General features: G+C 47.4%; 3 protein-coding genes across 6 annotated transcripts; 1 reads left to right on the forward strand and 2 right to left on the reverse strand.

Annotated features, from left to right (window-relative positions):
- The first annotated feature begins 4,619 nt into the window (after window positions 1–4,619).
- On the forward strand, window positions 4,620–7,953 carry rangrf (RAN guanine nucleotide release factor). Of its 3 annotated transcripts, none has more exons than XM_018726203.2 (6): window positions 4,620–4,697; window positions 5,018–5,126; window positions 5,569–5,685; window positions 6,280–6,442; window positions 6,983–7,077; window positions 7,295–7,953. In XM_018726203.2, the coding sequence occupies exons 1-6, from the start codon at window positions 4,664–4,666 to the stop codon at window positions 7,410–7,412; spliced, it is 636 nt and encodes a 211-aa protein (XP_018581719.1). In that variant the 5' UTR covers window positions 4,620–4,663; the 3' UTR covers window positions 7,413–7,953. The 3 variants fall into 3 exon arrangements, with proteins under 3 accessions (XP_018581719.1, XP_018581721.1, XP_018581720.1); XM_018726205.2 differs by lacking the exon at window positions 4,620–4,697 and adding an exon at window positions 4,708–4,877; XM_018726204.2 differs by lacking the exon at window positions 4,620–4,697 and adding an exon at window positions 4,708–4,848.
- Window positions 7,954–8,305: 352 nt separating this feature from the next.
- On the reverse strand, window positions 8,306–11,560 carry slc25a35 (solute carrier family 25 member 35). Its single transcript, XM_029247355.1, has 5 exons — window positions 11,169–11,560; window positions 10,658–10,723; window positions 10,390–10,542; window positions 9,964–10,098; window positions 8,306–9,832 (listed from the first exon to the last, which is right to left on the reverse strand). The coding sequence occupies exons 1-5, from the start codon at window positions 11,538–11,540 to the stop codon at window positions 9,641–9,643; spliced, it is 918 nt and encodes a 305-aa protein (XP_029103188.1). The 5' UTR covers window positions 11,541–11,560; the 3' UTR covers window positions 8,306–9,640.
- A 9-nt stretch (window positions 11,561–11,569) lies between these two features.
- Window positions 11,570–22,657, reverse strand: LOC108918792 (sex hormone-binding globulin-like). Of its 2 annotated transcripts, XM_018726338.2 has the most exons (9): window positions 22,493–22,657; window positions 21,707–21,786; window positions 21,090–21,273; window positions 16,537–16,704; window positions 15,169–15,328; window positions 14,253–14,419; window positions 13,961–14,159; window positions 13,572–13,713; window positions 11,570–11,746 (listed from the first exon to the last, which is right to left on the reverse strand). In XM_018726338.2, the coding sequence occupies exons 1-9, from the start codon at window positions 22,589–22,591 to the stop codon at window positions 11,665–11,667; spliced, it is 1,281 nt and encodes a 426-aa protein (XP_018581854.2). In that variant the 5' UTR covers window positions 22,592–22,657; the 3' UTR covers window positions 11,570–11,664. The 2 variants fall into 2 exon arrangements, with proteins under 2 accessions (XP_018581854.2, XP_018581855.2); XM_018726339.2 differs by lacking the exon at window positions 11,570–11,746 and having other exon boundaries at window positions 13,390–13,713; window positions 22,493–22,656.
- Window positions 22,658–23,379: the final 722 nt, after the last annotated feature.

Genomic DNA, 23,379 nt, shown 5'->3' on the forward strand with positions numbered 1-23,379 from the left:
ATCCTGTTTGCAAATTAAAATCTGGCAGCGGCTGAAGAAATGATAACAACGGTCAACAGTAATGTGAAATATGTTAATGTCCTGTTTGAATGGCAAGTGCTGACTGGCCAGTTACTATGTGGATAGTTCTGCCAGTTGAGGCAACATCTCACACAGTTTGTTCCAGCATGGGCATAGCGTAATTCTTAATTCAATTATGGCTCTGAAATTTCCTTCCCCATCACAGTGCCATTTACGGATTTGTAGACCCTATCCGACAGACCTGTGCTCCTTGGTCTCATTTTACATTTGTTTATATAGCTAATGCTTTTCTCAGAAGCGACTTCCAGTGTTAAATTACTTATGTTATTTATCCATTTCATTCATTCCAGCAGGAGGTGAGACTCAAATCTGCAACCATTGGGTCTAAAGGCTGCAGCGCTAACCACTATACTACCAGCTGCCCCATTTTGTGCAAATTAACATCACTATTAGCTTCCACTGTGTGTGAAACAAACCATAAGAAAAAAAAACACACACACAAAGCAAGACCCAGTTAGACACAAGTCACACATCACACTTACTTTACTCCCCTCTTGGTGAAAGGCAGTGAGAAGTTCCAAAAGGAGATAATGTGGAGCGAAGCAAATGAAGTCCCAGAGCAGGATGCCTCCCACTGTCCTGAACGGAGCTCCTGTCCCCAGTTCCCTTTATCTATCTTTTGGGAATGTTAGTGTCCAGGTCCTAAAGGCGCTTGTGGGATCATCTCTTCATCTCGTTGCCTGTGCCTCTATCTCCCTGCCCTGATCTCTCGTCTCTACTTCTCTCTCTCTCTCTCTCTCTCTCTCTCTCACTCTCCCTCGCTTGACCTTTCCTTGCACGACTTCTATCTCTCTCACTCAGAAAATACTCTTGTCTTCAGCCTGTGTTCATATGCTGAGCAAACTGGAAGTACAGCAGACACATAAAAACACTGGAAAAAATGAAATATGCTATTCCTACAGTATCCATGTATTTGGGTGTATTACAGGTATGCTGCACTTGGATGTCTCATGTGAAACTAATGAAAATATATATTTGGGTGATGATGATAAATCTTTAAACATCCTTCAGTCAGGTGCAAAGTTTATACCATGATATTTTGCTGCCGGTACAGAGCTGTGGGTTGAGTGGTGCGGCTGGGATATTATGTTATACATCCATCTATTAAGTTTGGCTCATGTGTCTTCTTATGTTGGATTTCACTGCTAAAGGGGTATCAGCTAGACACTTGGCTCCATCTACACTTTCTAGCTCTTCATCCTGGATGGATTAAGTCTCTATATTCCTGAGGATCTAGAGTTTCTGAGGTCTTTCAGATCACCTGACCACATGTTTGAGGGAAAAACCCCAGGACTATTTTCTTTTGCCCTCTTTCCCAATTAGCATGTAATCAGCATCAGGTGGTGCAGCAGTTCCAGACTGAAGGATGTAAGTAAACATGTGTCATTTCAGCTGTGAGGTGGGTCCCTACTATTGTACCATAGAGCTTAGTGTGATCTTCTATGGAAAATGTGGTACAACACAGGATAATCTTCCCTTAGCAGCGAGTTTGAATGAAAGGTTGTTGTTCTCACATAAGTTATTAAATGGCAAGTGTGTTGTTTTTCTTGATTGCCTCACTTCCAGCATGGCTGTACATGACCTGCAGAGTGTGTGTTGTGCTGATACACCAGGTCACAGTGACCACTTCATCCTTCACAGTGAGCCAATCAGCGACCACATTGACCACACCGCTGGACATCGGCTCTTAACCTCAAGTACCAAAGCCATGGAAACATGAATCCTTTTCACATCCCTCTCCATCACCACCTGTATCCATAGCAACAGCTCAAGGCAACATCATCACCAGTAGCGCTGATCGACTCGAGCCATATTAATGGCTGAAAGTATCCATGACATCCAGCTTCCAGGAGATGCAACACTTTCCTTTCTTTTCAAGACAAAGGCCAGACCATGGGAGTGGAGTACGAGGAATGATGTACTGTGCTTTTACCTTGAGTGACGAATTTGACTCACAATTACAAACACAGTGAAAGGAGAGCACTCAAAGGACCCTGTTTCTGCAAACCATCCAGTCACTGCACATACACACACACATACACACATACACACACACACACACACACACACACACACACACAGCACTGTGCAGAGCATGGATGAGCTGGATTATAGTGAGATCATGAAGGGATCAAGATAATGGTGCTGAAAAAAGAAGAAAGTGAAGGGGGATAAAAAAAGACCCAGAACAGCTGCACTCTATCGCTGACACACACTTTCTGTGTATTTACAGCAGTGTAATTCCTTGTGGCTTTGGACCTCTCTGGAGCAAGTTGTGAAAGATAGAAAGACAAAGAAAGAAATGCAGTGTGGGTTAAGTGCTCATGCTAAACAAAGTCCTGCTCAGTGTGTGTGTATGTGTGTGTGAGGTTGGCTCCTAGAGGGCTCTGAAAGGTTCTTTCAGGTGCTGGTCAGCAGTTAACGGTCATTAACAGGTATCCTATTAGACGGTAGCCATGGGTGCTTGATGACGCATTGCTGAGGATGAGTGTTTTTGGAAAAACTGGAACCTGCTTACAATTATGCCATCAAAAATGCATACAAAAATGAGGTCACGTGCTCATAGAAAGTATGGGGGGTGACAATCATAGCAATAATGTCTCTGGAGGAAGCAGCAGTTGTAGATCAGTGGCAACTTGGAGTGGAATATTGTTGTACCCCACAGCTCTTCATCTTCATACTCACATCTCCATACACAGCTCTCTTCCACTCTTCTTTGGAAAGGCAGGAAGCCATTTTTTTGCATGTGGTTCATCTGTCTGGGCTTTCTGTTGCTGAACAGGGCTCATTAATGGCCAGATCCTTACCCTCAGACACAAGACAGTAAGATTACTGAGTCTATGAGTGCTGGAGCCAATGAGACTCCTATCCAGTCTCCATGGAACAACATGATTGTCTCACTGTACTGTCAATCATCCAATAGCAGCATATGTTCCATCTGACTGCCAGGAATTGAACTCAGGTGTCCAAGTCACAGCACTAACTTAACAGGTTTGGCCTGAGTGTGGATCAAAACCAAGTTCTAAAGAAGCTCAAGATACCTTCGTCAACCAACGCTGAGTCCTAAGGACACTAAGGATGCTAAAGACACCTGTGGGTTTGGAACAGCTGATATGACATCATTCTCGTAGTGAATTCTAATCTGGCTAAGTGAAGCGGTTCAGAAAATGTGTGTGTGTGTCTGTGAGTCTCACTCTGTATCCTCACCTGTCCATTTTGGGGGATGAGAAATGGGGGCAAGATAGGCACATGTTTTTTATATTTCTCCTTATGCTATTTCTGAGCTCACAGACATTTTAAAATAACCTACTATTAAATTTAGCCATAAGTCCCATTCAGGAAGTTACAAATTACACTAGCTACACTGTAGCAGGCTCTCTCCTTCTCTGAGGTCCCTTACCAGGCCAGGATTAGTGTCAAGGTCAGGGTGTGTGGTAGGTTTAGGGTTAGGTCAGATCAAGGGGCAGGTGGTACTGAGATCCATACAGAGTGGGAGAAGGTGCCACCAAGTGTCAGAGGAGTTATGGGATTCAAAAGCGGTATCCTAGTAACAGCATGGTGTAGAGATGCACAATTGAAATCACAGTGTGTGGGCTCTGCTTCCAGGAAGCAGCTAGGGAGCAAGAAGAACACACTGGATTTACCAGCTCAGTTGCATCCAGGAAGGATCATTGACTTCACACCTTAATCTGTGATTAAACAGATTTTCCCAAAGTCTTGGCTGAACTCTTTCTTTTGGTGGAATCGTTTCCACATTTTCCACGTTTGGTTAATTTAGACTTTTCTGTGCTTGATGTGTGTGTTAAGATTAATCGCAGTGTGTCTTTGCAACAGTAAAATGCCCTGGATGAGATGGAAAGCTGACTGACTGAATGGTTAGTTATCATCTATTGAGTTTTGTGCACCTACTTCAGTGAAGAACATCAGTGCATGAAGTGAAAAGAAACAAACTAAGCTTACTAAAGAATCACACGTCTGCAACTGTCTCTTTCTCCTAATGTAATGTACACATTGTATTTTCTGAGATGTACGCCACACAAAATAATGCAAGTGTAATGTACAGTGGACTGGGACTGCTACAACGAGGGTCATGCTTATTATTTCTCATAATAATAAGAAAGATTTGTTGATCTCAGTGGGTCTGTAAAGTACCACTGAAATCAAGAAATCTCAGTCGTAAGAGAAGCAAAAAATTCGCACAGGAGCCCTTAGTACTTATTCACCTCATTTGTCACCCTTGAGGTGTGGGCACTCTCATCGCTTTCCATAAGCCCCATGGCATATATGAATTCACCCAATTTTAATATGATGGAGCTTATTGAAGCAGGAGTGAAGCTACGAGAGTGTGTGTGCGTGTGACTGGACTGAAGCATAATTAAAGAGCACGGCGCGGACACTGCTCCTGACACTCTGCTCCTTGCAAGCGTTAGCGTGTTTTACACCCTGTCGCACACTCGCGTCGCGTCCCTGAACGCTGGGGGGCGCGCACGTTCCTCGCCCGCACGCCCGTCGCGCGCACCGATTCACTTGGAGCGCCCTGGACAGGGAGGGGGAATCGTCTCGCGCTCTTGACGTCACTTCCATGAGCCGCTTTCTCTGGACTCGGCGGTGCCTGTGTGAGTCGTCGTGACATTTCAGTTTGTTTGTTTGTAAATGAGAACAGCGCGCGTCCGCTTTTGTGTCCGTGTCCCAAGAGAGCGAACCGCTGGGGTTCCGCTGAAATACACGACGAGGAGGAGCAACACGCGAACACACTTCAAAACAGCAGTTCTGTTTTGTGTTTTCCTCATGGTGGTGTGCCGCGTGCACATGGCGCCTTTATGATTTATTTTTGTGTTCCCTTCGACTTCGTTGCCATGGTAGCCGTTTATACGAACACTAAGCCTGTGTCTCTGAACTCTTAACCGTCTGTCGTCTCTTTCTGTCCTTCGCTCAGTGAGGAGAATGGAGCGCTCGGGTGGTCACGTGATCAACGGGACGGAGCCTCGCCCTCTTTTCGGGGGCGCGCTGTCCGCTGTGGTCCCACCGGGCGCGTGCGATGTGAGGTACGCACTTCCAGTGCTCGGCTCGGCTCCGGTTCTGATCCGGGGCCGGGCTTGTAATAACACTGTCCTGCTGGGCTGTGTGGGTGTGACTCAACAGTCTACATTTACTATAGTAAGGGCATAGAGTACGTGTGACTTGTGCTGTAAAAAGCAAGATCTAAAAGTATGTATTAAGGCCTCAATGTCACAACATTGCAACAGCCAGATGTATTAAGGGGGAAGAAAGGTCTCACATCAGTTTTTATTGTTATATTATTATTATTATTATTATAACAATAAAATACAAATAATAATACCCAGCCATATAAATCACATACTGTAACTTGTTCCACTGAGTGAAATATTAGTAATAATGTAGTGCTGAATCTGAAGGGCTGCCTGTTGCCTTTCAGTAGACATGAAGTAAATGTGTACTGTCCCTGACTGCAGTGTGTGTGTGTAGTGAGTTAAGGGAGATCCCAGACAACCAGGAGGTGTTTGCTCACAGTAACACGGACCAGAGCCTCATCGTGGAGCTACTTGAGTACCAGGGTCACGTGGAGGATGGCGCAGCAGCCAGGTACCTGCCGGCGATCAGTGTCGGTCACGCTGATCTCATCCAAACCGCACCCATAACGAGGCTGGAGTGGGCGTGGCTGTGGGCCTCTTTGTCTGTTTACGCATATAAACTTATCAGGACGGCGGGTCCTTGGGAAGCCACGCACTAATATGTGGAATTTAATTTCACCTGCACATTTTAATTGGAGTTCATGGGCACTAGGGGGTGTGTAGCAGTTAGAGCTCTTACCTTTCAATTGAAGGACCAAGGTTTAAATCCCACCTCCTGCTCAAGGTACTTACCCTGAATTGACACAGTAAAAATGAGCCAGCTGTGTAAATGTGTAACTCTGTAATTAGCTCAAAATACAAACCCCATATTTTAAATGTTTTGGAAAAAGTGAAAAATAAATTCTGACACATCTTAAATGTCTAGAAGAGTTACTGTCGTGGCAGATATTGTGGAGAAGGGTAAGATGAGGTGTGGCGGTCAGCGAAATTTGGGGAGCGCTATTCATGACCGTCGTTCTTTCTCATATGTAAGTGAGCAGGAGGGACAGGAAACATGAGCTGTGTGTTCAGCTCCAAAACAAGCACGTTTCCTCCTGTGTGACAGGTATCACTTTGAGGACGTGGCGCAGAGCAACGAGGTGGCGGGGCCCAGGGCAGCACAGGTCAACGCTGTGACCCCCCTGCCCAGAGAGCAGCTGGCCATGCGGGAGTGCAGCTCGGCCTGGATGCTGAGCGGGACGCAGCTCGTCTCCAAGTTCAACGAACAGGTCGGTGGCCGGTGCTCATCACGTGGGTGACATTATGTACTTTATGACTTCATGAACGTACGTGAGGCTTCAGCCGCACACATACTGTATGTGTGAGCATGTGTTTCACTCACACACCAGCACTGTTCACTTGTAGTCCTGGATTGGGTTCCAGGAGCCCTCAGTGTTCCGTTTCTATGGTGCATGTGTTCAGTTGGGGCTGAGGGGGGCTCACTGTGGGGGGAGGTTAATTTCCTGCATTGGGTACATCACTATGTTTTACAGTAAGGGCACATTGGAACAAGAGGGTAAGGGATACTCAAGCGTAAATTGCTGAAATATCGTGATGCGTAATTCATACGTTATTTTGAGGTCGTTGCTCACTCAGCTCAGCAAGGTGTGACAGTGTAGTAAACAGTAAACACTTCATATAAAACTTGAACACCCTTAAACTGGACATACTAGCTGTTAATGGAGCACGGGTGCGAGAGCATCGGGCCATCAGCACCAGCACTGCTTTAGTTTCATTCTTCGGGGTTCCCGTTTGCCTCTCTCCTACAGGCAAAAAACACCTTAGACGTCTACCTGGGCCTGTTCCGCCTGCCGCAGTTCTCCACCGACATCCTGGTGACATTCAATGACCCCGTCAGCATCAGGTGAGCCTCAGCTCATGGTCTCCTCACTGGTTGTGGACCAGCAGGTGGTTTGAAGTCAAAGAACCTGGGTTCAAATCCCATGTCCTGCTTTAATACCCTTGATCAAGGTAACCTGAACTGATGAGTAAAATGACCTGTATACAATAGATGGGTAGATCAGTGTAAGTTGCTTACAGTAGTTGTACAGCTGAATTAACCTATTAATGATCCCTCACAGTGCCCTCAGCAGCAGCGCAATCGTCAGCACAGCGGAAACCACACCCCCCTGGACTGTGCAGGACTTTCAGCAGCTGCTCCAGTCGCTGAAGATCCTGGATGCTGGAGTGTTTGGATAGGAGGCCCTACTGGGGTTCCCGTCAGGGAGGTGTGGGGGGGTTCAGGTCTGGATTCTCCCAGCACAACTGGACTCTTATCTGTTTCATCACACTCAAAAGGATATGTGATATGGGACAGTGGGGGGGGGGGCGCCACACCTTGTTTACCACCGGTACTGGGTCATCCCCCTTGTCACTCCGGTGTAACACCCACATGTTGCTGCAGATTCGATGACAGACAAGACACTGTCAGTTTGACCACATGTACACTGTGTGTTACTGAGAGTGTTGACGGTTAAAGTTTATGACTTGATGATGAATCGATATTTTCTTGCAAGTCGTGAGGTTTTTTGGTCACAAGGTGTTGAAATAATTGGAAAATGAAGTGCAGTGAAGGGGGGGGGGGGGGGGGGGGGGGAGGCACTGGTACTTCAACCTCCAGAAGTTTATTATTCTTCTTTTCTTCATGGTTAGATGTTTTTTTCTGTTTTCCTCTCCTGTAATTTAAAACTATTATTAAAGAGGTCATTTCAGCCTTTGGGCGGTACAGTGGCACAGCAGGTCATGCTGTTGCGTAAAAGTTCTTAGCTACACATTTAAACCAAATCCAGTTCAGTCTGCGTAGAGTTCGTACCTTCTCCTCATGTTTGTGGGTTTCCTCCCAAAGCCCACAGACATGTTTCAGGTGGACTGAGGACTACGAATTGTCCTTAATATGTGTGAGTGAATGAGTGTGTGTGATTGATTGTACTGTAAGGGAGTGGTGTCCGTTCATGGTTTACCTTGCCTCACACCTGTGTTACCAGCACAGGCTCCGGACCACCACGACCCTGCATTGGACAAGTATTTAGCAATAATGTAACATTTTTATTTAGGTAACAATTACAAACAAAACACAGGTTTGTTATTAAAAAAGTAAATTTAATATAGGCCTTGTGTGAGTAAATTCAGTTAGGTCATTAATATAGTTTTTAATGATTTCATGATAAAATTAGCTGCTGAGAGTGTAATGGGAAGATAGAATGTGCAGAAATCATACGTTTAGGGCAGAGCGGATGCCCTCATGGTACCAGAAAAAGTGGTTCTCATCTTCACTCAATGTCACCAGGTCCAGGAGACTCGCGTCAAGTTCATGACTTTTAGATCCTCCATCTTCCCCTACCACTTAATCTTCATGACAAAAAAAAACTTGATTTTACCTAAAACCGTTTGGATGTTTGTGAATGCAGTGTCTTCTTCCCCCCATCAATTAATCAAGTTATTTACAGGCAGTCCCTGGGTTACGAACATCTGACTTGCGTGCAACCGATAGTTGCGAACCACTCCCCGTAAAGCTTATTATATTAAAAATTCGAGTTACATACAATGGTTTGTAATAACAAATAGGTGCTACTTTGCGACGCGCATCAAAACATTGCACGCCTGCAGCGATTCATTGACTCATCAGCCTGAGGTAGGACAAAGACTTCCTTCTTTTCAGTTGGAGCACATTGATCTTAACAGTGTCTCGTGTCCTACTGTATTTGACTTTCATTTTTACCCCCATAACCATGATAAAGTGTAAATGTGATGCAAGTGATCGTGATGCATCAAAGAAAAGGAAAACAATCATCATTGAAACTAAAGCGGAAATAGTAAAGCAATCGGAAAAAGGTGAAACACCAACAAACATTGGAAAAGCGTTAGGCTACAGACGGTCAACGATCAGGACAATTTTAAAGTACAAAACAAAAACAATGGAGCATGCAAAAGGCTGTGTTCCGATGAAATCCACAACTATTCAACTAAGACAGACTTAGGAATGGAACTCGTTTGTAATCTGGGGCCTGCCTGTATTATTAGACCAATTTCATTGGCCCTACAGCTTTTCCATTCTCTGCTCCCTGTACAGGAATGAACAAGAGCGCATCTAGGGTGACTGCATGCATGGAATGATGAGCTGGTTAATTAAAGGTTGGGGAGGGGTCATGTTGCCCCCCAGGGACTCAGCTGACCAAATCCTAGATTTCCTACCTTGCGTTCAAGCCGAGTTGCGTGACTCATCTACAACTAAGAGGCTACCAAGGAGACTGATTGCAATGGACACTGTGGATGTGGGTAAATGGAGGGTCCCACCAGCCTGCACATTTCAGCTGGGCGCCTCTGGGGGACATTCCTTGCGTCACTTTGCCCGCTGTTTCTTTACAGTAACTCCAGCTTCTTTGCAAATGCAGGCAGCTTTTGTTTTGACCCATCTGCACCATGGACTGTTACGGTGGAGCACCTTGTGCCGGCCTGTACAGGCGGTAGATCTTGCGCAGCTCGTTCCAGAAGAGCAATGACAGGATGGTGTGGGGACCCAGGCGGAAGTATGAGGCGCCGAGCCCCTTGTAGAGACCCATGAGACCCTCCTTCTTCAGGGTTTTGGAGAAACAGTCCAGAAAACCCTGGTAGAGCATTCCCTGCAGGAGACACAGTCAGCAGCAGGGTTATCAAAACAATTTGAAAATTTCAAAGCACCGTGTTGAGAAACACACCTTTGTGTGTTTAAACTGGGGAACACCTCAATCTAACGCTCTCACGGCACCCTCACCTTGCCCGTGTGATCCACAGCCTGGTTGTAGAGCCGGGTGCTGACCACGTCGAAGGGCGTCATGGCCAGAACCACCACCATGCTGCTGATCATGCCTGCGCTGAGGCCCACCAGCCAGCTGTCTTTGGCAAACACCTGCGGGGGGGGGGGGGGGGGGGGGGACAGCCGCACTTCCTGAATTGCACACATACACAAGTGCGCTCACGTCACAGGGTGCACGTGTGTGTGTGACTTGCTCAGGTGCCGGTTCAGTGTTAAAGCTCTTCTTAGCAAATCCTGGTTGCTAGGTTGCTAAGGGCAACAAGACAGGCTTGGTTCGCTCTTATTCAAGGTAAGTTGGGACACACCTTCATATTCAAAGTCAAATTAAACAAATATATATATATACACACACACACACACACACACACACACACACACACACACCTGGAGGTCAGAAATGAGCTCCTTGGAGGCAGAGAAAGTGGACAGCTGAGCAGCAGACCCAATGCTGACCCTGGGTAAGGCTGCACTGGAGCCCCTCCACAGCCCCAGAATGCCATGCTCCCTGTGGATGGCCATTAGGGCGTGACGCATCCCCTGGGGGCCATCGGAGGACAGAGGTCAGAGAGGTATGTCAAAGGCTCAACTCCACTGACGAGGAGCAGGTTTTCAAAACGTGCTAGATGAGGTGCAGGAAGGACCACTCACTCACCTGATGTTTGTACTGGTGCCCCACAGCTATGGAGGATGTGGACTGACTCTGCAGGTGTGTCTTCACCTGCGCTCACAAGTGAACACCAACAATGCTGCACATGAAAGGTCTTTGCATCACAACTCTGTATATCACATGACTTTTCTAAAGCAATCTTCTCAGTCAAAACTGTCCACGTGTGTGACCAATCAATAGAGGAGCGGTTACACTCCATCTCTGCCTATGGGTCCTGGGTTCGAGTCCAACCTTCTTGCTGTCCTACTCAAGCTCAAGGTACTTACACTGAATTGATACAGTAAAAATCCCCCTGCTGCATTAACGGCAAAATTATCGTAAAGTGGATTACCAGAATTGTACAGTGTTACATCAGACACACGATTTCTATAAAAAGGAAGCAACAAAGGAGCGCGTCGCCGTTGCCATGGCGTGACGATTACGTCATCTCTGGAATTTCTGAGTGTCTCGGCGCGGGCAAAGCTCGAGGCAGGAGTACCCTGGCGCCGCCACCCACCAGGTAGATGGGGCTGCCCATGAAGGCGCCCACGACGCCCGCCACGGCCCCGGCCGCCGTGCTCCTGATCGCGCTGACCCGGCCGTCCGCGTGGATGTAGCCCGACGCCTCCATGAGCGCGTAGGAGCCCAGGCGCACGCCGTTCATGAAGAGCTGGTATACGAGACCCGGCACGAGCCCCTTCTGCAGCGCCGCGAGCCCGTCCACCTTGCCGATGGTGTAGAAGGCGTGGAACACGTTGCGGTAGTGCACGCGGTACGAGCCGTGGCTCTGGAGCTCGCCCTGCAGCTGCATGCGCGTCTTCACCACCTCCAGCGGGTTCGTGAAGAGGCACGCGCCGCAGGCGGCCGCGCCGCCCAACAGGAAATCCATGGTCACCCGGAACAGACCGGCGGTTGTCTTAACACACTAACAAATGATCATTTCTTTGATTACCTTACGTCTCTGTAAGGCGTCACACGCACCTCCGTATTCTCATCGTCGGGACATCCGCCCGTCACCTTCGCGCGTCAGAAATAGACGACAGAGCGCCTCGCGCCGCTCGTCTTCTCCAATCGGAGCGTTCCATCAGCCTGGTCCTTCGCCAAGGGAAATTCGATTGGACAGGTGCAGAGGGAGCGGCGTCGCGAGCCACCCTCTCGTGTCCGGATGCCCAGATATCAACCCATTTTTTCTCGTAGATGTGCGCGCTTTTATATTCCAGCGAAATATTTGCATTGACGTTCTTCTGTTGTCATTTTCCGGCAGACACATTTTGCTGAAATTGAGAGCTTTAGAAATATGTCGAGGTTTTCATTCCATAACGTGTGGAATTGTGTTTAAACAGAAAACTCACGATGTGAGTCATGATCTGACCACCGCGTCACAGAGTTACTTTACTATCGAACGAATTGGTTAATAACATTCTTAAACTTCATTTTCCATGGGGGAAAAAAAGCGTTAGAAATCTCAATGTTTATATTGTTACTCACTGGACAAAGATAAGATTCTGAAGCCTTCGCGAAAAACCGTTTTCAAAAATAAAACGGGAGTCCACCCTCCTCAGAATCTCAGATTATTCATCTGAACTCCGTATATTAAATATTTTCACTTGAGTAATATTCTGTTTGATACCAATTAAAATTAAAGTCAGATATAGTAGGAGAGGACGGAGGTCGTGAGCCATAATACGTGTCTCTGCCGTAAGAGAAGGTAAGATGAATTTAGCAGCCAGAGTTACACCCTTCGCTTCGACCCCCACAGCTCACTTTTACCACAGTTTCCAACTTACACGAGTATTAGAAATAATAAATATATTTATTATAACATGAGCGCATCGGACTCCCCACTGGCCAGGGTCCGCACCCTCTACAAAGAGCCCATCGATATCTCTTATTGAAACATTACGTATAAAGCAGACGCCGGCAGTGAGTGAGGCACAATAATACAAGCTGGACACAATTTAAAAAAAAAAAAAAAAAAGCTGACGCGCGCGACTCAGCTTCCGGCATCACACGTGGTGCGTGGAAGTAAAGGGCGGGAACGACATGCGTTTTATGTCTCTGCAGAGTACAGAATTGCGGAGCCTCTTACATACGTGAAACAGAAGTCAAATTATACGACGAATACCACAGGTTTCCTTTTCGCTACAAATCCTCCAAGATAATTTTCATAACTATAAAAAGGTTACTTAATTTGCATAGTAATTTCATTTCTACCAATTCATTAATCTGTTCAAGAAAGTATTTTTTGTGTAGCGCAAGAAATGGTACACTATAATTTTACAGTGTTTCACGATTTAAATCATGTCAACGTTTGTCAGTTAAGTGGACCTCTCTTACTTTTAAATTATGATTGGTAATTGTGCAAAATGTTTTTGTGCTTTTTTTTAAATAGAACTGCGTGTGCATTATTATTGCTTGTAATCTTTAATGATTTTTTTATTTACTCAGTAAAATTAAGTATAATGAAAATGAACACTTGCCATTTGGGTAAAAATGCTGTTCCAGCAAGTGAAGCCAAACTTGTGACTGGTAATGTATTATATCCTTAGTAATATACTTTCTTAGTAGTACTTTTTTGATGTTTGGGAGCTTTGGCACCAGCATACAAAGAGATGATAGTGAAAGAGTGTGCCGAAGAGAGACTTCACAGGAACAGTGGATGCGGGGTTCAATGTAGGGTTTCACAGTAAGAGGTAACACAGCAGCATAAATTTTATCACAACTTTGCTCCAAAAAGACAATGTAAGAAAACAGCCAGTTTATTTCTCCTTGGACTTCAGACATACGTAGAATATGATTGAGAAATTCATAGAGTCGTTAATTATTCTGTGGGCAGGTAATGAATGCAGGGGGTCAGACATGAGAGTCTAAGAGGTGTGCAGTAGAGCTGGGTCATTCATCATCAAAAATTTGGACTCACTTTGCAGTGAGATGAGGGCAGCTGTGGGAGCTGATGGAGTTGTCTTTGTAGAGTGCCCGGTCAAGGTCCACGTCCCGATCCTGAACCTTGATTCTGCGTACGCAGCCCAGCAGGTAGTCCGAGCCACGTTGGTATGAGGGATCTGCGAAAATAAAGCGCGGGGTTGGAATCAGCTGGGATTTTTCACATCAGACACATCACGAAGTGAACTATTCACAGCTGCAAAGGGATGCAGTTTTAGATGAGGGGTAGTCTCATTTTTATTGCATTGGAAATCATCCAGGCTCAGTCAACCAATCCATATTTAACAAATGATAAACACATCCACTCCATGAGGTAAATGGGTACAGTGTATTTTCACTTAAAAAGGAGGCTCACTGAGTACCCACCTGGCACCCCTCCAAAAGTCAGGAAGAGCCCCTCGGTCCACTGGGAGCGCCAGTCCTGTGGATGCTTCAGGTCAAAGTGGACGCTCTTCGGTCCGTACTGCACGAGGACTTTTTGCTCGGAGAACATCAGGGTCAGTGTTTCCACACTGGAATCCACTGGGAGAGCATGAACCTCTGCTCCCAGATGTGCTACCAGCTCCTGAGTCAAAGGAAAGATGTTGCAGGGTGCCACAGACACCACATCATTGTCAATGTGTATATCTGTATCAATGTGTGTATATGGTGTGTATACCTCCTCTTTGGAAATGACAGTCACTAGTGACTCCCCTTTGCGGGTCTGGATGTTGAGGAGAGAGCCAGTCAAACCCTTGATGTCTCCGTCTCCTTCTATCTCCACAATGATGTCTCCTTGAGTGCTCAGGTGTGCAGGTAAGGGAGGGAGAGGGAGGGAGTGGGAGTCTGTTGGAATGGGGTGAGAACAACAAAGGAGGTATTAATGGAATTCATAGGTAACTCTATAATGATGTCATCTCAGGCACAATCTTGGGTTGTTGCACGTTAAGGTTTTAAGTAGTTCTCAGATGCCATAAACTCATGTCTGAAGATGCCTTTTTTTGTGATTCATATGCTAATGATAGACACCTGATAGTGTAGTGGTTAGAGCTGCTGCCTTTGGACCCAAAGGTTGCAGGCCTGATTCCCACCTCCAGCTATAGTACCCTTAATCAAGGTGCTTATTCTAAATTGCTCCAGTAAAATTACCCAGTTGTATAACTGGGTAAATAGTTGTGAGTTGCTTCAGAGAAAAGCATCAGCTAAATGCAATTTTCTGTTAATAGAATATACTTTTTAAATAGATCATACTTCTGAAATCCTTTTTAATGTTGTTATTATTTTCTAAGTTCTCTAGATTTTTTTTATAAAGGTCTGCAGGTTCTAAGTTTTATCCCCATTGGGGTGGAATGAGCTCCTTCCTTCCCTCAGAGCTGCTGAATCCCTCCCAGCATTAACTTTAGTGTTTATTTGTTGATGAATTAATTTGGCTGCCAACAGCCGCCCAGTACCAACTTACAGCTGGTCACTTCCTGGGCCAGACATGTCAAAATGTGTCGAAATTGCACTCATTTCCAGCAGAGGTCCCATTCCACTGTAATGCATATGCTATGGCAAACTTGATTTCCTCACCACACCACATGACTCTTTCTCACCAGATGTGTTGAACACCACCAAGCCCCGGCCAGAGAAATGGCTGCCCCTCCTGATGTTGCCCAGGCAGAGCTTTGCGTCCAGCTTGGTGTCCGTCTCCCATAGGTTTCTCTGGTTCAGCCAGTTGCCCTTTGCTAGGCAGCCATCCATCGGCAGCACCAGCTGAAACCAACAGAAAAACACACACACAGCTGTTGACAAGCGTTGTCCCATCTCTCAAAATTGGGGGGAAAAAAAACAATTATTTGTCACGGTCAGGACCTATAGTGGCATATAGCTTGTGTGCAGCACTGGCTAAAATGGTTTGGCCGCAACCGCACAGTGTTCTGTGTAGCAGCGTATTTGGACTTCTCTCTTGTGTGCGCAGACTGATGCTGATTTTGCTCCGAAAAGAGAGGTAACAGCAGGAAAATATGACTTTCCAGAAAAGATCCAGACAGCAAACATACTTTGGGTTTTGGTCCCAGTGAGGTATGAAAGGTTATTTTTACAATTAACCTTCAAAATTCATATTAATATTTGGAGGATAAATGTACAAAATGCATAAGATAAATGTAAAAAAATGTATGAACATACGGGAGGCATGGTGGTGCAGTGGGTTGGACCAGGTCCTGCACTCTGCTGGGTTTGGGGTTCGAGTCCCGCTGGGGGTACCTTGTGACGGACTGGCGTCCTGTCCTGGGTGTGTCCCCTCACCCTCTGGCCTTACGCCCTGTGTTGCTGGGTAGGCTCCGGCTCCCCCGACCCCGTATGGGACAAGCGGTTCAGAAAATGTGTGTGTGTGTGTGTATGAACATAAAAAAGATAAAAATTTAGGCCAGCAGGTAGGGAGGTGGTCAGGGCTGTTGAAATGCATTCCGAAGGTTGCGTGTTATGCTACAGTACCATGCTTAGTACTGCGGCACAGTGGGTGGTGCTAGTGCCTTGCAGTGCCTGAGTTGTGCATTTGGGTGTAGGTTCAAATCGGGCCCAGACTCTGCAGAGTGTGCATGCTTTCCCCATGTCCACAATCCAAACAAGTGCGGAGGAAGGCTATGGTAAACCCCTTCTGTGGAATTCATTACAACAGTGTACAAACACTGTAAGTCACCTTGGTGAGAGGTGTCAGATAAGAAGTTAAATATTAAATTTCTAAACAGTAATAATAGTGTAATAAGTGTGTAATAAAAACAGTAGTGAGTAATAATAATAAAATTCAGCTAGCTCAAGCATTTTTCCATGGCTCACAATGACCTTGAAAAGATTTAATTTTTGGAGGTATTAAAAGTTCCATTCAGGTTGCGGAAGCAATGAGAACCTGAGACTGACCACATGCCAGTAACACACACTGAACACACTAAACACACAAAACACACAAAACACACACTGACCGGATGATAGAGCTTCTCCTGCTCTATGAGCATCGCCCCCAATGAGAGACGCATTTGTCCTCTCAGATGACTGCGGCCTGGTGCCCCCAGGGAGTTCAGGCCCACCATGAGCGCCAGGCTGCCATCCACCTCCAGCTTCACAAAACTTCCTTCACTTCTCACCTCCACCTGTGGGGCAGGAGAGCCAGCCAATTTTTTTGGCGTTATTGTTTGGGCACCAGGAGCGTAAGCTGAGCACGAGGTTCTTCATTAGGCCATTGGGAAGTGAGAAACCAGGCCTGGAGCTCAGAGAAATGTACCCTGGGAAAGAGCATACACTGCTATCATACTGGTAGCATACACTGGTACTCCTCATGTTACCAATGGCCACATCCTGCAGAATTTTCCTGTTGATTCTTTCTTCATTGCACTTTCTTCACTGTTGTACTTTAGAAAATTTCCAGGCCTAACAACTACTAACTGTTTTTGCACACCGAGCCAATAGACGGCAATAAGGTACCAAAATGAAAGAAGAGTGTGTGACCGCCTCCATCCATCCATCTTCTGACCCGCTTGTCCTAAAAGGGTCGTGGTGGCAGCAGGGAGAGTAGAGAGGCCCAGCCGCCCCTGTCCCCTGCAACTTCCTCCAGCTCAACCTGGGGGATCCCCAGCCGTTCCCAGGCCAACTGTGAGATATAATCCCTCCAGCGGGTCCTGGGCCGACCTCGGGGCCTTGTCCCAGTTGGCCGTGCCTGGTATACCTCCAAAGTGAGGCGTCCAGGGGGCATCCTTATCAGATGCCCGAACCACCTCAACTGGCTCCTCTCAATGTGAAGGAGGAGCGGCTCTACTCTGAGCTCCTCCTGGATGTCCAAACTCCTCACCATGTCACGGAGAGAGAGTCCCAGCACCCTGCGGAGAAAACTAATTTCGGCCGCTTGTATCCGCAATTTTATTCTTTCGGTTATCACCCAGAGTTGATGACCATACGTGAGGGTAGGGACGTAGATCGACCAGTAAATGGAGATCTTCGCCTTATGGCTCAGCTCCCCCTTCACCACTACAGTCCGGTACAGCGACCACATTACTGCTGCCGCTGCTCCCAGTCTGTGGCTGATCTCATGCTCCCTTCTTCCCTCACTTGTGAACAAGACCCCAAGATACTTGAACTCCTCCACCTGGGGCAAAAACTCTCCCCTTACCTGGAGGGGGCATACCATCCTTTTCCGTGACAGAACCATGGACTCAGACTTTGAGGTGCTGATTCTCATCCCCACCGCTTCACACTCAGCTGCAAACCATTCCAGTGCGTGCTGGAGGCAGCCATGTAACGGTGCCAAAAGGGTAACATCATCTGCAAAAAGCAGAGACGTCACCTTCCGACTCCCACACAGAATGCTCTCCTGACCTCGACTACGCCTTGATATCCTGTCCATGAAAACCACAAACAGGAGTGGAGATGAGGCACAACCTTGGCGGAGTCCAACACCCAAACTGAACAGGCCTGACTTAATGCCGAGTATGTGGACACAGCTTTCCCTCCGTATGTACAAGGACCGAATGGCCTGCAGTAGTGACCCCGGTACCCAATACTCCCAAAGCACCTCCCACAGAATTTCCCGGGGAACACAGTCATAGGCCTTCTCTAAGTTCACAAAACACATGTAGACTGGATTAATAAATTCCCATGCCCCTTCAATGATCTGTGAGAGGGTAAAAAGCTAGTCCACTGTTCCACAGCTAGGGCAGAATCCGCATTGTTCCTCTTCAATCTGAGGTTCAATTATTGGCTGGAGCCTCCTCTCCAGCACCCCGGCATAGACTTTCCCAGGGAGGCTGAGAAGTGTGATGCCCCGACAGTTAGCACACACTCTCCGGTCCCCTTTCTTAAAGATAGGGACCACCACCCCAGTTTGCCAATCCAAGGGCACTATCCCCGAGGTCCATGCAACATTGCAGAGGCGTGTCAACCATGACAGCCCTGCAACATCCAGGGCCTTAAGCATTTCCAGGCGGACCTCATCCACCCCCGGTGCTTTGCCACTGTGGAGCTTACCAACTACCTCAGTGACTTCCACCAGGGAAATGGACTCTGACAGCCCGAAAGCATCTGGCCCTGACTCCTGTAAGGGAGGCATATCACTCAGGTTTAAGAGTTCTTCAAAGTGCTCCTTCTACCTCCCGACAATCTCCTCATCAGAGGTCAGAGTTTCTCCACTCCTGCTAAACACAGCCTGAGCGAAACTCCTCCGACCCCTTCTGAGCTGCCCGATGGTTCTCCAGAACCTCTTTGAAGCCGACCGATAGTCGTTTTCCATAGCCTCTCCAAACTCCTCCCATGCCTGGGATTTTGCTTCTGCAACCGCAGCCGCTGCTGCCTTTTTCACCTGCCGGTACCTGTCTGCTGAGTCAGGAGTCCCCAGAGCCAACCAGGCCCTAAAGGCCTCCTTCTTCAGCTTGATGGCTTCCCTCACCACCGGTGTCCACCAGCGGGTTCTCGGGTTGCCGCCCTGGCTGGCCCCAACAAGCTTTTGGCCATAGCTGTGCCTGGCTGCTTCCACAATGGAGGTTTTGAACAGGGTCCGTTCAGACTCCATGTCCCCTAGCTCCTCTGGGACATGGGAGCAGCTTTCCTGGAGGTGTGAGTTAAAATCATTCCGGACAAGGTCCTCTGACAGTCATTCCCAGCACACCCTCATTAAATGTTTGGGCCTACCGGGTCTGTCCATCAGTTTTCCCTGCCATCTGATCCAACTCACCACCAGATGGTGATCAGTTGACAGCTCAGCACCTCTCTTCACCCGAGTGTCCAAAACATGTGGCCTCAAGTCAGAAGAAACGACTACAAAGTCGATCATTGACCTTTGGCCCAAGGAGCTCTGGTACCAAGTACACTTATGAGCATCCTTGTGTTCGAACATGGTGTTTGTTATGGACAAACCATGACTAGCACAGAAGTCCAATAACATTTCACCATTCGGGTTCAAATCGGGCAGGCCGTTCTTCCCAATCACCCCCCTCCAGATTTCCCAGTCATTGCCAACGTGAGCGTTGAAGTCCCCCAGCAGGACAATGGAGTCTGTTGGTGGGGCCCTGTCCAGAACCCCTCCCACCTTCTCCAAGAAGGCCTAATACTCTGAACTGCTGTTTGGTGCATAAGCACACACAACAGTCAAAGTTTTCCTCTCTGCGACCCTAAGTCGCATTGAGGCGACCTTCTCGTCCACCGGGGCAAACTCCAACTGTATGGCAGCCAGCCGGGGACTTGTAAGTATCCCCACACCCGCCCGGCGCCTCTCACCTCTTGCAACTCCTGAGTAGGAGAGGGACCACCCCTTATCGAGGAGTTTGGTTCCAGAGCCAACACTGTGAGTGGAGGTGAGCCCAACTATATCTAGTTGATATTTCTCAACCTCCCGCACCAGTTCCAGCTCCTTCCCCCCAAATGAGGTGACATTCCACGTACCAAGAGCCAGTTTTCGTTCCGAGGGGCCGCGATGCCATGCGCCACCCTGCCCCCTCCTGCCGCCAGGTATACATAGCACTGGACCCCCATGCTGGACCTTGCAGGTGGTGGGCCCACATGGCCCTCCCACGATGCCTTTTCAGGCTGAGCCCGGCCGGGCTACGTGGGCTGTCTGGCCACCAGGCGCTCGCCTAGGAACACTACCCCCAGGCCTGGCTCCAGGGGTAGGTTCCGGTGACCCTAATCCAGGCAGGGTAAACATTCTTCTGTTTCCATTTTTCATGGAGGTTTTTGGATCATGTTAGTCTGGATCTTCACTCCAGACCTGTTCACCTTGGGAGACCCTACCAGGAGCATAATGCTCCCGACGACATAGCTCTGGAGATCCCTAGATCACGCAAGACCTTCCACCATGCCAAGGCCCTGATCCAGGAAGGGGTGACCGCCTTCATTCACCTCTATTCCACAGTGTCTACAGCTCCTGTCTGGTGCTCCTGTGTGCCAGTGATTAATAACAGGATGAGGAAATGTTGTGCATGTTTATAGGATGAATTGATCGACAATTGCTACTCAGTAGGAGTTTGTGGAAACAATGTATTTTCAGTCATTTTAAATTAGTTTTCATTTTTACATTACATTTACACTTATTCATTTCGCTGTCAATTTTCTCCAAAGCAACTTACAATGTTAATCTATTTACAGTTATTTACCCATTCATACCACCGGGTAATTTTAACGTAGCTTGAAGTGTTGAGTTTTATAATACATTATCTATTATAGCTGTATCAGAGACTTTTACAGAACCCATCCTATGAATAAATGGCACAATGTCGCCATTATTTTTTTATATCTGCATTATTGATCTGTTACTGAGTGCAATTTACCAGGAAAAGTGACTTTTGCAGTTATGAACAAAACAAAATACAAACCAACTTCTGGCTTAAGTCCTGTGACGTGAGGAGCCAGTGGAGCTCCAAGTGGAGGACAGTACTAACCCTAACCTTCCGCTATGGGTGTGTTTGAGGACTCTAGTCCAAGTGTTTTCCAGAAGACACAAATGGAGGGTGGAGCAGGGACAGTGCAGTCAAAAACCTGACCTGAACGCTACCTTGTGCCACTGCCCGTCATTGAGCCTGGGCCCCCCCCAGGTGTAGCTTATAGCATCTCCCTCGGTCATCTGCATCTCGGGGACGCCCCCCCGCAGCCCTAGAACGAACCAGCCATCCTGTGTATCACCGTAGAACACAAGCCCTTCTGGGTCAAAGGTGCGAAACTCAAACATCGACTCGGAGCTGGAAGGGTGAGAATGAGAAGAGCAGAGTGTCACTTCAGCAGCATTACACTGGGGGACCAACATTTTTCTGACCTCCTGTGGTAATATTTTACCATACTATTTATGATACTGTTGGAGGTAAAAAAAAAAAAAAAAGGGACCCTGCTGGGTGGTGCATTTGATGTTCTGTTCTGAATCCGTGAATATATGTTGAATGAATCAATGGAAAAATGGATGGATGGATGGAAATTCCACTTGTTGCAGCAGCATATAATGTACAACAAATATACATAAGACGTATATACATATATATGGTGACAAAACTGGTAGGCAGATGAATAAGTAAATAAATGGCACATGCAATGAGAAAACAGTTATTCATATTTCCATACTGATAAATATAATAAGGATTGAGTATAAGTATGAGCTCAGTGGGATGTGGACAGACTCACCTGATGATGTCAGACAGGTTAATTTTGGCTGTTGCTAAGGGATCCTTGGAAGGCCATCTTTGTCCCAGGGCAATGGCATCCTGGATACAACAGTAGAGCACCTTGAGATCCCCTCTTTAACAAGGGGTTAGATGACTTTTCTATTTACCATTTTGGAAAAAATCGTGCGGTCAATAAAACCATCTCCTCAAATATTACATCACAGTGACAGTTAGAGTTCACACACACATCCAGATCTGCTCTATCAGTGTTTGCTTTTGTTCCCTTATCCCTCCCACCCGGGCACTAAAGGTGGCTGGTATTCAGGGCCTGCTTACCCCATTCGGGGTCCACACATGTATCCTTTTAGGTGACATTTTAGACCAAAGCAACTAACAGGGTTCCAATTCTTACACTGATTTGGCCCATTGATGCAGCAGGGTAATTTGTACTGTATCAGTTCAGAATAAAGTATCTTGATCAAGGGCACTACAGCAGAGGTGGGATTTGTACCTATTTCCTTCAATTCCCGAGGCAGTGGCACTAACCACTGTGCCACCTGCTGTACCATAGTTGACGCATCCATAGCTGTCACAATTCTGTCGTTCAGGAAGGACCCCGGAAAGGTGTTTGAAAAAGTGCCACAGCTGGATACGAAGCAGAAGATAGTCCAAAACCTTTCAGAAGAAGGTCGTTCAGTGGGAATCACATGATCCCCAGTGCGGAGCCGCAGAACCCCTGGCCGGCTATACGCTGACTCAGCAGACAATGTGACGCAGGCGTGGTTCTTGTTTCTTGCTCACTTACCATGCTGATTGGATCGGACCCCGCTTGTGCGGCAGCGCCCCCCAGCAGCCAGGTGATGCCCAGGCACATCAATAAGGTGATGTTTCTGTAGAGACTCATCGTGAGGTGGATACTCTCTTCCTGCACCGCTCCCTTCTACCCCTTCAGCCCACTCTCACCCCTGGCCTTAAATCCCAGGCGGTCAGTTGCACCCTCCTGGCTGGGCGTTACTTCCTTTCCAGGAATCGATTCGTTGTTTGTTACATGATGTCTGCAAAACACGAGGTGGGCAAAGGGTCCCAGCGAGACGCCTGCTCAGAATCCCCTCCTCTTGCGGCAAACCTAAATGTCCAAAGTTGGACATTTTCCGGGAGATAGCTGATGGGCTGGACATTGAGTGACATCACCCCCCTTTTCCCTGGAAGGGAGTCACAGACCATGTGTGTGGGGTCAGTGGCCCGTGAGGGCTGTTTGCTAATCTCCAAATATTTATTTATTTATTCATTAAAACCAGCTGCTTGGAAGCTGCAGTTAAGCTGTGCGAGTCCGCACAGCCAGCCAGCCCCCCCACTGGGCAGCACTGAAACATTCAAAATGCTGATGTTGGAATTATATGGACTTTGTTAAGATCGCCTGTACATCGCAGGGTCTTGTTGTCCTTTTGTCTTCTCGGGGACCTGAGTGAGCTGGAACTCCGCCTGCTTTACGGCCAGCCGTACAAAGTGAGGGAAAGATGGCAAAGGAGCAGACGGAGCTCGGAAGAACAAACACAGGTGCAAAAGTCGAGACGCAGGTGCCGCAGCGGTTAAGGAGGCAGCACCGACACCTGCAGTGGTGCCCCATGAGCAGCCCACGCAGGACCCTGCTGGCAGCCTCTGCTCTTTGCTGGGGGGCTATTTGGGAGCTAT

Source organism: Scleropages formosus, chromosome 21 (assembly GCF_900964775.1).
Source record: "Scleropages formosus chromosome 21, fSclFor1.1, whole genome shotgun sequence".
In the NCBI taxonomy this organism is placed as follows: Eukaryota; Metazoa; Chordata; class Actinopteri; order Osteoglossiformes; family Osteoglossidae; genus Scleropages; species Scleropages formosus.